At 43.5% G+C, this 12,272-nt stretch overlaps 1 protein-coding gene across 1 annotated transcript; it reads left to right on the top strand.

The window, feature by feature from the left end:
- The first annotated feature begins 694 nt into the window (after positions 1-694).
- Positions 695-10,697, top strand: LOC132081572 (solute carrier family 2, facilitated glucose transporter member 11-like). The gene is made up of 12 exons (XM_059485384.1): positions 695-718; positions 1,590-1,688; positions 2,121-2,281; positions 3,823-3,947; positions 4,587-4,716; positions 5,292-5,440; positions 7,623-7,810; positions 7,944-8,054; positions 8,559-8,660; positions 8,818-8,893; positions 9,951-10,078; positions 10,408-10,697. Exons 1-12 carry the CDS (start codon positions 695-697, stop codon positions 10,612-10,614), a joined length of 1,500 nt encoding a protein of 499 aa, XP_059341367.1. The 3' UTR covers positions 10,615-10,697.
- The last annotated feature ends 1,575 nt before the right edge of the window (positions 10,698-12,272 follow it).

The following is a 12,272-nucleotide window of genomic DNA, read 5'->3' as shown; positions in this document are numbered from 1 at the left end:
GAACCTTATTTTTCATTGCAGACACAGAAATAAGTGCACTTAGTGGAAATGCCAGACAAAACTGTGCATGATGAATCTTTCTCACTACTAGCAAAGAAAAATCCTCTACTAAACACTTGGCTGGTCAAGCCTGGTGTACCAGTGTAGAATTATTAAGTTTGCACCCCATTTCAAAATCATGGAGCAGCTCAGTTCCTTCCAGTAATGATTAAGTCACGATGTGCTCCAGTTGCCATCACCTGGAGAGAGAACAGCTCTTCCCTGTGACATGCCAAAGTGCCGGAGTTCACTGCCCAAGCCCCACCTAAGATTCCCAGCAGAGAGCTCTGTCTCTAAGTTTCTCACTTATATTGAAAACTGAGCAGGTTATGATGATGGGAATCCTGTTTAAGGTTGTTTTCTCAGTCCCCTGTCCCCGTAGCAGAAGGCAGAGTTCATGAAGCACCAGCTCCTGCAAGGGACACCATCCTGTTCACTTGGGCTGCACATGAGCATTGGTTGAAATATTTAATCCAGCAACCCTAAACTTTGTACGACAGCTGGAATATGTGCAATTAACTCAAAACCTTCTGAAGTAAAATTTAACTTCTGTAACATGGGGCTGGTTCAGTGACACTGCTGCTGGGTCATGTGGGCATTTGGCTCCTTGGCAGGTAGCAGCAGTGAGCAGCAGGCACTGGCTCATTCAAAGGACATGGCTGCCTTCCTCTCCAGCCTGGTGAGTACCTGCTCACATCTCCTCTGGCTTACAAAGATAACATAATTCTAGAGATTCAGGTTCTTTAAAGATTTTGAATTCCTTTCTTACAGAGACCATCTTTCCTTCCTGTGTTTAAACATCACAAAGAGCAATGGGGTTTAGGGCCATGAAGATCATGTTGCATTGTCTTTTCAATATAACAAAATAAAATGAAATTAAATTAAATAAATGAAATGAAATGAAATAAAAATTTAACAACAGATCTGGCTCTCCCACCACTATGATACTTTACTTTGTCTTCTAAATTACTGAAAACAATACTAAATGTTAAGCACTCTGATTACTTCCCAAAATAATGAATATAGTAATGGTACAGCAAAAGGCTAAGAAATAATGACATAAAATTTTAAATAAATTACCTTCTTCACTTCATCAAAAAATAATTCATATAATCCATCAGGAGTTTCCATAATCTTTAAAAGGGAAGAAGTGGCATGTATCATCATACATTATGGTTTGGTGTACATTGGTTGCTGACCATGGCACACAGGGAAAATGATTCCCTGTTCCCCATGCCCAGGTCTGACACCTTTATCCAGCCAACCTGTCAGCAGGCACACAGTGAGAGCTGTACTATCAGGAGCACCTTTTCAAACTCCTTTTCCTTCTTGCAAGCAGAGTGATGGGTTATCTATCACCTTACACCCATGTTATTTGCTCTGGCACTGTTGCTGGTGGTTGTGCTTTGGCAGCAGATTAGAGGGATTTTGAAAAGTGTTTGAATTCAAAAGGATCTGAAGTGATCAAAGAGGAAGTGGCTACAAAGTCTCTGGCCTTGCACAAACTAGAGTAGTGAGGAGCTGATGGAGATTTTATTTTTGCTTTGCAGGTTCAGTTCCGGGGCCTACTTCAGATGATCTTAGTGCTGGGAATTGGGGGCAGTTTCCCATATGGATTCCATATTTCTGTCATCAACTATCCTTCTGTGGTAAGTAGCCATTCTCTGAGGCTGAAACACAAAGGTGAGAGCCTCTGTTCTCCCATAATCCCAAATTTACTGAGCACTCAGCTGATGTGTCTGGGCCTTTTCTTTGGCTGACAGTAACATCATGTGTAGAGAAATTTTCCTCCTTAAAAGAGCTGGACAGCATTTTCTATTTTAAATAAGCTCTTGCCATGTGGTGTACAAGCCTCCAAAGGAGGGCACAAGCTGAGCTCTCAGCGTGCTCACCAGGAAGCTCCTGACTGCTACAGCCCTGAAGAATTTGCAGTGTGATCTCAGTTAACTAGTTTTACTCAAAAAGTCTCAAAGTAAGTCTAACATGAGAACCACAGGCTTGGCCTGAAATACAACAACAAAATATGAAGGGATCTGGTTATCCAGACCCATCATCCAGGTAAATGTTGTTTTCTTTTCCAGCACATCAGGAAGTTTATCAATGAAACCTGGATAGATCGCCACGGCTCTGCCCTCCACCCTGACACAGTCATGCTGCTGTGGTCCTTCATTGTGTCTGTCTATGGCATAGGAGGGTTCCTGGGCAGCCTCTGCTGTGGCTACCTGACTACAAAATACAGAAAGTAAGTGCTGCTTCTAACAGCTCAGCAGTCAGAAAGCACAGGGAAATACCAAGGGGACAAATAAATCCCTTATTTTTTGTTGAAGCAGCCCTGTTGAAGACAATTGGTTTGGTTTCCTGGCATATCCACTTTTTCCAAGCAGCCTTCTGTCCTGTTTATCTGCCCTCCCCAGAGAACTGTGCTCTGTGAGGGCTGCAGTCACCAGCACATCACCAGATCAGTGTCTCTGGCAGCAGTGGCACAGGGTCACATTCTCCCCAAGGTCCCCTCTCATTCTCATAAAGATCTCCCAAGCTTTATAAACCCCAATGAAGGAGCTGTGTGTCTTGTGTTGTAACACACTATGTGCAGTTACTCAAACACCTGGAAAATATCCTTATGTGACAAAGAAGAGTCAGATTTCCATTTAAATGCACTCATTGTGGGGTGGTGACGTGACATTAAATATTCAGATCTGCTCTAGTGAAAATATGGAGAGAGGAGAAAAAAGTTGCTTGTAATTTCACTGTAAGATATAATCAGCACCAAAACAAATGTCCAAGAGACATCTCTGTTCCTGACAATCCATTTTACTGAAAGCTAGCTCCAAACTCTCTTTGCCACTGGACAAAGGAAGGATTCCTCACCAGTGTGGTCTGTTCTCGGTGCCTTGTGTGTAACACCACTAATTTCATTTGCAGAGAAATTGGCAAACATATCTTCTTGGTGTGACCCACTTAAAGATGTGCTCCACAACACACTGATCCAGGGGCCCCTCATTTGGGTCTCAACAAACCATCTTAACCTGCCTGCAATTGTGTTCTTTCCTGACAGGTAAGTGCCCCCAAGAAATTTCTTGTGGGACACTGCCTCATCCCACACACTGAGCGTCTCCCAAGGCTGCAAAAGGATCCTGCACCACTCCCATGGGTTATTTAACACTTGGCAGCCCAACTGCTGAATCACAGCCTGAACACAGAATCTCTGTGATCCTCAGTGTGTGCAAGGGGGCTCTGCTCTAACAAATGTCACAGCAAAACATCTGAGTGCAAAAGACTTGGAGCCTGAGACAGCAGGGTGGTGAACACAGCAGCCTGTGATTCTCACAGAGGGATTTTTGAAATGAAATGTCCTCTAAAAACTCTGTCTGCCATCTCAGAGACCCCATTTAGCCAAGAGTGCCTTTGGTATGAGCCATTCCAAAATGGGACCCGTGGACTCAGACTATTTCTGGGGAACAACCTGACATTTTATAAAGACTTACAGCCATTTCAAAATCTTGCTGACAAACTGGGCCACTCCTTCCATCTTTTTTTCCTACTTGTACTGTGGAAATGCTGACAAACTGCTTAAATTCTAACCTAAAAAAGATTATAAATCCAAATCTAAAAGATCCTAAAGTTTTAAAGAACCATTTTGACCATCTTAAGTTGAAAATATTTCAGCCATTCCTCAAAACAGTAGGAATTGCTGTACCACACTTCCTGTCACAGCAAGAGTAGTCAAAAGAGTAAAAGAAGTTCTCACTAAATTCTCAAGGTATTTTTTTCTTTTTTTTTCAGGAAAAAGTGCCAAATGTTCACCAACCTGATCATGTTGGTAGCTGCACTTTTCATGGCCCTCAGCAGAACAGCCAAATCCTTTGAGATGATTCTGGTTGGGCGCTTTCTCTACGGCATTGGTGCAGGTATGTCAGCCAGGCCTGCAAGGCTGACCTGATATATTATAATTACCTGAAATAATTACCTGAAAGAACAAAAGATCCAACTACTCTGAAATGTTTTTCACAGAAGTCAGTAGACAGACACACACTGCAGAATTTTTCCTCAAGAGTTAAATTCCATTGTCATCATTACCAGATCTTTCTTCGTCACAAATTCTGGGATCAAAATCCCCCTGTGCACTTCCAGATACAAAGTAAATTTTCTTTCTGAAGCATCTTTTTCTCTTCCCGGCTCTCACACCGAAGTGCACCTCTATAATTAACTCCTGACACTTACAGTTGTAAGAAAAATACCACAACACCCAGGGAAACCTGGTAAACACCATAAGGGCATTCTCCTGAAGCCAGTGTTGGCCACCAGAGCCAACTGCAATGAAAAAACCAAAATTGTCCAGCTGTCCTGGGCTTGTCTCTACAGCCATCTTTGAAGAATGGTCTTTAAAGCAAATAAAACCAGAAACAATAAAAGTGAAAGTATCTTCTCTTTTGCAAGAAAGTGTAATCTAAATAGCAGAGTGAATGGAAACAATATAAGATAGGATGGTCAAAAAGTTAATATTTTCTAAATATTTCAACTGTTCTTTATCCTCTTGTATGTTCAAGGTTTTTCTCTCAACATACATCCTCAGTATGTAGGAGAGATTTCACCCAAGAAGCTGCGTGGTTTTACCAACGCCACTGTTGCTGTTTTTCTGACCCTGGGAAAGCTCACAGGACAGCTTGTTGGACTACGGTAAATTCTCCAATTTTTTTATCAGGTTACACTCAAAGTAGAAATGTTTCTCTAACTTTATCCTCTCACCTAGTCAGTGACTGAGAAACACTCTCTTCCTCCCCAAAACATGCCTTAGCTTATGCCAGAAGAAAAATATTAATTGTATTTGAGGGAAATATACTTTTAAATACAGAAGGTAGAAAATTATTTACTCATAATCTGATTTCTTCTTATTTCCACACTCTTTCTGCTGGGAGACTTCCCCTTCAATATTCATTGCACTTACATAAAAAGTCATAGCAAATGTTTGGCTCTTGTGGCCAAGCAGTGGTCAAATGAGTCTCATCAGCTCTCTAGACATTCTACTGGGTTCTAATAATACTCAGAAAGATTTTCAAAGTATCAGATAATTCCTTTAAAATAAATTGTCAGAAATAAAAATAGCCAAAAATGTGAAATCTGCCAAATTAAAATTCAGAGGTTAACTCCAGTGAACCCTTGAATGGAATCTGGGAAATTTTATCACTCAGAAAAGCTTCCTGAACATTCATTCCATTATTTCAGCATAATTTTGTTTCACATACACTTTCCAGGGAGATTTTAGGAAGCGAAGCTTTGTGGCCATGGTTGTTAGCATCTAGTGGACTTTCAGCATTGCTTCAACTGGTTACCCTCCCATTTTTCCCTGACTCACCATCCTACCTCCTGATACAGAAGGGTAATGAGGAAGCCTGCAGGAAAGGTAGAGTGTCTGCTTTCCTCACTTCTTCCCTTCATCTGCTGTGTCCCAGGGAGATGAAGGGAGAGCCTCTGCAGCAGAGGAGGCAGGGCAGGGCTGTGCTGCACAGGGCAGTGCCATGGAGCACAGGCAGCCTCACAGAGAACAGCTCAGGTACCCCTGGCAATGTCTGTGCTAACCTGGTACCCCTGGCAATGCTTGTGCTAACCTGGTACCCCTGGCACCCCTGGCAATGTCTGTGCTAACCTGGTACCCCTGGCAATGTTTATGCTAACCTGGTACCCCTGGCACCCCTGGCAATGCCTGTGTTAACCTGGTATCCCTGGTATCCCTGGCAATGTCTGTGCTAACCTGGTATCCCTGGTACCCCTGGCAATGCCTGTGTTAACCTGGTACCCCTGGTACCCCTGGCAATGCCTGTGTTAACCTGGTACCCCTGGCACCCCTGGCAATGCCTGTGTTAACCTGGTATCCCTGGTACCCCTGGCAATGTCTGTGCTAACCTGGTACCCCTGGCAATGTTTATGCTAACCTGGTACCCCTGGCACCCCTGGCAATGCCTGTGTTAACCTGGTACCCCTGGCACCCCTGGCAATGCCTGTGTTAACCTGGTACCCCTGGCACCCCTGGCAATGCCTGTGTTAACCTGGTATCCCTGGTATCCCTGGCAATGTCTGTGCTAACCTGGTATCCCTGGTACCCCTGGCAATGCCTGTGTTAACCTGGTACCCCTGGTACCCCTGGTGCCCCTGGCAATGCCTGTGTTAACCTGGTACCCCTGGTACCCCTGGCAATGCCTGTGCTAACCTGGTACCCCTGGCACCCCTGGCAATGCCTGTTTTAACCTGGTATCCCTGGCACCCCTGGCAATGTCTGTGCTAACCTGGTACCCCTGGTATCCCTGGTACCCCTGGCAATGCCTGTGCTAACCTGGTACCCCTGGTACCCCTGGTGCCCCTGGCAATGCCTGTGTTAACCTGGTACCCCTGGTACCCCTGGCAATGCCTGTGCTAACCTGGTACCCCTGGTACCCCTGGCACCCCTGGCAATGCCTGTGTTAACCTGGTACCCCTGGTACCCCTGGCAATGCCTGTGCTAACCTGGTACCCCTGGCACCCCTGGCAATGCCTGTTTTAACCTGGTATCCCTGGCACCCCTGGCAATGTCTGTGCTAACCTGGTACCCCTGGTATCCCTGGTACCCCTGGCAATGCCTGTGTTAACCTGGTACCCCTGGTGCCCCTGGCAATGCCTGTGTTAACCTCACTCAGCCCATGAAGACAAGAAACACAGATGTGTATCAGCACATCTAACATTTCCCACCTTGGTGGGCACTGCCTTATTTCTTTAAAAGAAATGGTTCAGGCAGCTCTCCTTTTTTGTATTGTTAAATAAAAAGTACTAAAATGTTTATTTTGTTAAGTAAACTCTACATTAGAAAGCTGTGCTATACTGACAACCAGACAGACAAAATCCTTCAAATTGCTCACTGCCCCTGCAGCAACCAGATGGCAGAAGCAGCACCAGCACCTGCTCCAAAGGACAGGCAGCCTGAAGGGTTTAATGCATGTGGAAACCCTGGGCACTGGGAATATTTCTCTGTCTGCCCTGACTTTGACCCTCATTCATGGAGAAAGTTTCCCACACTTCAAGGTAGACCAGGATCCACAAAGGTGTGAAAGAGATTATAGAGACTAGTGTAGGTGTGTCACTTGGTGAGAAATTGAGCTTTTGGGATTTTTAGTATGTTGTGGATGGAAGCAAGATGGAGAACACAGGGTGTCATCCTGGGTTTCTTCTTCATCCTTCTTCTTCCTTCTTCCTCATGGGTTTGGGTGGCAGTTTGTAATTGGGCAGAAAAGTCTGCATTGGGGGCTCTTTAGGATCAGTTATTGGGTTAAAAGGGAAAATAATCCAGGTGTCAGCTCTGAATTGAATAGTTCAGTCTTAAAAGACTTTGTAACAAGAGATTGTTGGCCATATTGTGCCTTCTAATGAAAAGCTGCTGAACTCACAGCAGTGAGACTCTTTTACTGATAAGAAATAATAAACACGTGAGTCTGAACATGAATTACTGTCTCAAGTGCCTTCAATCCAGACCCAGAAAAACCAATGACTGAAACCCCCACAAATGCTGAAGGAGTTATCTTGGTAGGATAACCCACTTCCCTCTTTGTCCCCTGCAGCCATCAGGAAGCTCTGGGGGGAAGGAGACCACCAAGCAGAAATTGATGACATTATGAAGGAGAAGGGCGCCGTGGCGAGCACCAAAACCTTGCGTGTCCTTGAAGTGCTAAAAGAGCGATCCTTGCGCTGGCAGCTCTACATCCTGCTGATTGTCATGACCACGCTGCAGCTCTGTGGCATAAATGCAGTTGAGTGTTCTCCTCATCCCCAGGACAAGAGAGGCAGCACAAGAAGCCTCTCAATGTTATTGAACCAGCTTAGAATTGTATCTCAAATCCAACACCTTTTTCACAGGTTTATTTCCTCTTTGCGTTTTTCAGATCTACTTCTATTCTTTTGAAGTATTCCACACAGCCAAGTTTGAAGAATACCTGATCCCATACGTGTCCCTGGGAGTTGGGCTGTGTGAGTGCTTGTCCTCCATACTGTGTGTAAGTCTCTTCAGATTTGACTTTGAAGGAAAAATTTAATGTGGTCGACAACTGTGCCTTTCCTTTCTTATAACTGGGCTCAGAGAAATTTTGCATAACCTAAGCCATATCTTCCTGCTGCTGCAAAACCACAGGCAGGATATAAAGAAGTTTTTCCCCTAAATTATTTGCATGAGTGTGTGTCTTTAGACTCACTTTTTTCTGCAAAATAATCATCTTCTGATGTTCTGGATTAGATGTGTGTACGTATGTGTGGACAATTTGACATACGCCAGCATGCAAATGTCTAATAACAGCTTAGGATTGACTAATAAACACTGCTTAATTAATATTGAATAAGTTTTGAAAAAAAACGAATCAAGTTCATTAGGAACTAAGAGGCTGTCAAATGACACTGATTTGTGGCTATTATTGAGACAAGTCTGCTGCACAGAACAGATGGAGAGAGGAGGAATGGTTTCCTTTGAGGCCTGGGGTTGGTGAGCTGTGTTTTCTGCTTTCCAGAGCACCCTCATAGACCGCTTTGGGCGGAAGGTGCTGCTCTGGGGCGGGTACCTGCTGATGTGCTCTGTGCTGGCACTGCTCACCACCACCCTGTCACTGCAGGTAAAGGGGCAGCAGCCTCCTGGCCACTTCCCCAGCCTCCCTTTCTGCTCCTAACCTGCAGGAGGTGTGTAAAATCTCCAGCCAGTGGCAGGAGTACAGAGCTCTGCTGCTCTGTCCTGTGTCCGATGGTTTGGTATCACTGGTTTCTCACTTTCAGCATCGCTTTTTCTGGATGCATTACTTCAGTGTTATCTTGATCTTCCTCTTCGTTGTCTTCTTTGGAATTGGACCATGTGAGTACATCAGTGCTGATGCTGGGAGGAAATTTGGGGTTGAATTGGTTGGCAGAGGAAGAACAGGCTAGTGCCTTGCTAAAAAGTTCTGCAAATTAAGGAGGGAAGGACAGACACATACAAGGGGAGACAGGAAAAGGATGTAGACCCCTCAAATTTTATTGCTGATCACATGATCTAAATAATTTAAAACAGTATCATCTTATCCAAAGGGCATGAGATAGAAAATTCAAAACAATTTCTAAATTAATCAGCTAAAAAGAGGATTCTGGGCATTGCCAGGTATGTTAAAGTAATCATCTTCAATAACTTAACAAGCTTTTGCCTACCAACATGCTCCAGGTGGAAGTGGCCACAGGAGCCAAAAGGGAGGCTGGTTCTATAAACCCTGCACCAGTAACAATTACCAGTGTGTGACCGTGCTCACAGGGGTCTCAGGTTGAGGGAAGAGATGAGGATCTGACTCCATGTTTCAGAAGGCTTGATTTTTTTATTTTATGATATATATTATATTAAAACTATACTAAAAGAATAGAAGAAAGGAATTCCTCAGAAGGCTAGCTAAGAATAGAAAAAGAAAGAATGATGACAAAGGTTTGTGGCTTGGACTCTCTGTCCGAGCTAGCTCACTGTGATTGGCCATTAATTAGAAACAACTCAGGTTAATCAAAGGTCTACTTGTTGCATTCCACAGCAGCAGATAACCATTGTTTACATTTTGTTCTTGAGGCTTCTCAGCTTCTCAAGAGGAAAAATCTTAAAGAAAAGATTTTTCATAAAAGATTTTTCATAAAAGATGTCTGTGACACCAGTGCAATATGGAACTGCACACACCCACTGATACCAGAAAAACTATTCCAGTACCAACAAGAGAAACCTAAATTAACTGCTGGATTCCATTTCTGGAATCAAGGCCTTTCACCCTCATAGCAGAGGCCACCTATCTACAGGTGACCTATTCTGTCTGTCTGTCCCCTCTGCCACTGCCACTGGGAGGAGCTCCAGCAGAAGCAAGGAAACAAATTTACCTGGTGTGTGTTTGGCTTTGCTTTTCCAGCTGGAGCCACCATATCTGTGATGGTTGAAATCTTCAGCCAGTCATACAGACCATCAGCCTTCCTGATTGTTGGCTGCATCAACTGGATGGGACTCTTTGTACTTGGGATGATTTTTCCAGTGATTGTTGTAAGTGACTCTCAGAGGATCCCTCTTCCCAGGCTCATCTATTTCTGAATGCCAACAAGGGCAAAATAACAGCAATAAATTGCAATGATGTGCAAAGCTTAGCACTGTCCAAACACCAAACCTGCTGAGAAACCCCCAGGCTTTTCAAGGAGCAGCAATTGGATCAGGTCCAACAAGGCCAGTGGGAATTCCTGGGTTGGTTCCTGTCCTGGCTCTGTTTTGAGCACACCTTTGAATTTCAACTTCTAAGACACAGGCTTGCACTAAAGGGAGGGAAATAGAAATCAGTTTCTTATTTTCCTTACACAGTCTTGCATTTCTGCCTGCAGGATAACCTTGGACCCCTCTGCTTCCTCATCTTTTTGGGAATCCTTGTTTTATCAGCAATTTTCATCTACCTGTATCTTCCTGAGACCAAGGGAAAATCAATCATGGAAATAAAAGCAGAATTCAACAAGCTGAACTTCGGGAAAAAAGAAACCTCTGTCACTGAAAATAACCTTCCTAAGGAACAGTTGTATTGCACCAAGCTCTGAATGTTCGGAGAAGAAATTTGCATCTCTTAGAAAAGACAGGAAACAATGTTGCAACAGAACTAAAAAGGAAACATTAAAAACAGACTGCAAGCTCTTCTGTCTCATTTGTTTTTTCTTTTTTAAGATAGATATGAAACTCATTATTCTAAAGTAACACTAAGAAGGAACCTGCTGGCAAACAGCTCAGAATGTCAGAAATACAAAAGAATAAGTGAAATATTTTAAGATGAACCAAGGTAAAGAATGATTAAGAATGGGAAACACAAAAGTCGAAAGTGTGGCTGACAGGCAGCAGAGGGAAAAGCTAAATACATGGTTTGGGTGACCCGAGATGATACAGAATAAAAATTAACACCTCAAATTCAGAAAAAGGTTTCAACATGACAACAGAGAAAAGCATTGAAAGTGAAATTTGCTGCACAACAGTCCTGGGGATGTAATGGAAATCTCAGTGGGAAACATCCCAGTAACTCTAGGCAGGAGAAGGACCTGCTAAACTGAGATATTCTTGCAGGCAAAAGAAGTGAAATGGCTGCTGTGAAATAAAGCAAGCTCTGGAGAGCATCTCTGGTGTCTAAGGAACTGATTTCCAACCTGCTGCATCAACTTCTGGGAATTACATCAGATGTTTGCACAGAAGAAAGAGTTTGTTTTGGAAATGTTTTTCTTGCTATGTAAGCAAGCTGGGAATAACGACTGATTGTTGTACCCAGCAATAAAAATAGGTTGTGAAGTTCATTTGAAATAGTCTAAGTTTTTCCAAGTGACCAATAACAAGTATAGGATGGCTTGTAACCAAACAGTTTGGGTCATGCCACCTGCTTTCCCCTAACCACTGAAGAAAAAATGAATCAATATTACAAACTACAGCTCCTCTCCTTGCAGATGGAGGAGTCACTTGTGTTTGTTTTTAACACTTTGGCTTAGGAAACATACCCTGAAAAGGCTTTTTGGAAACCAGATTTTATTTCTGGGTTTTTTTAGGGTTTTCATTATTTTCAGAGTGCATACAGGAAACACAATCCACAAACGTGGGCTGGAAATGAACACTGACATTTCATCTCCTGACTTGTTGTTTGCTGAATTCTTACAGCAAGGGTGCTACAGTGAAGGAACTAACTTAAAATCAGCATACCCCACACAATCATGGAATGGATTGGGTTGGAAGGGACCTTAAGGATCATCTAATTCCACCCCCTGCCATGGGCAGGGATGGCACCATTTGGGTCAGGTTGTTCAGGGCCAGTCAACCTGATCTTGAACACAATCAGCTTCAGCATGTTCATACAGAAGTTTTCACAATGAAAAAGTGTTTACTTCGATTACACCATTCAATGCAACATTTAGTGCAAGCTATAGAAAGCCTGGAGAAAATGGAGTGAGTAGAAAAGCTCTTAACTCAGAAACAACTGGGTACAAGGACATACATCACATTTAGCATGGAGAGATGATCAAACCATTTATGTTATTTCCACCAGCATTTTCACCCTGCTGTCCCCACACATCTCACTGTGAACACCCTCTATCAAACTCCATGTGATCCCTCTAAATCACTTCTCTCATGTAAGGCTGTTCCAAGCAGTGAGATGATCCCAGCCTTGCCCTGCACTCCTCCAGTCTGGATCAAAGCTGCTCCTGTGGATTTCCTATCTCTCAGG

This window comes from Ammospiza nelsoni, chromosome 18 (assembly GCF_027579445.1).
Source record: "Ammospiza nelsoni isolate bAmmNel1 chromosome 18, bAmmNel1.pri, whole genome shotgun sequence".
Classification (NCBI taxonomy): Eukaryota; Metazoa; Chordata; class Aves; order Passeriformes; family Passerellidae; genus Ammospiza; species Ammospiza nelsoni.
This window is presented reverse-complemented; position numbering and strand designations above follow the sequence as displayed.

Excerpts from the sequence above, each read along its gene's own strand:
- LOC132081572 (XM_059485384.1), top strand. The coding sequence starts at position 695 with ATGGCTGCCTTCCTCTCCAGCCTG. Across the intron at positions 1,689-2,120 it reads TCATCAACTATCCTTCTGTG|CACATCAGGAAGTTTATCAA; the intron begins GTAAGTAGCCAT and ends TTTCTTTTCCAG. Across the intron at positions 4,717-5,291 it reads GGACAGCTTGTTGGACTACG|GGAGATTTTAGGAAGCGAAG; the intron begins GTAAATTCTCCA and ends TACACTTTCCAG.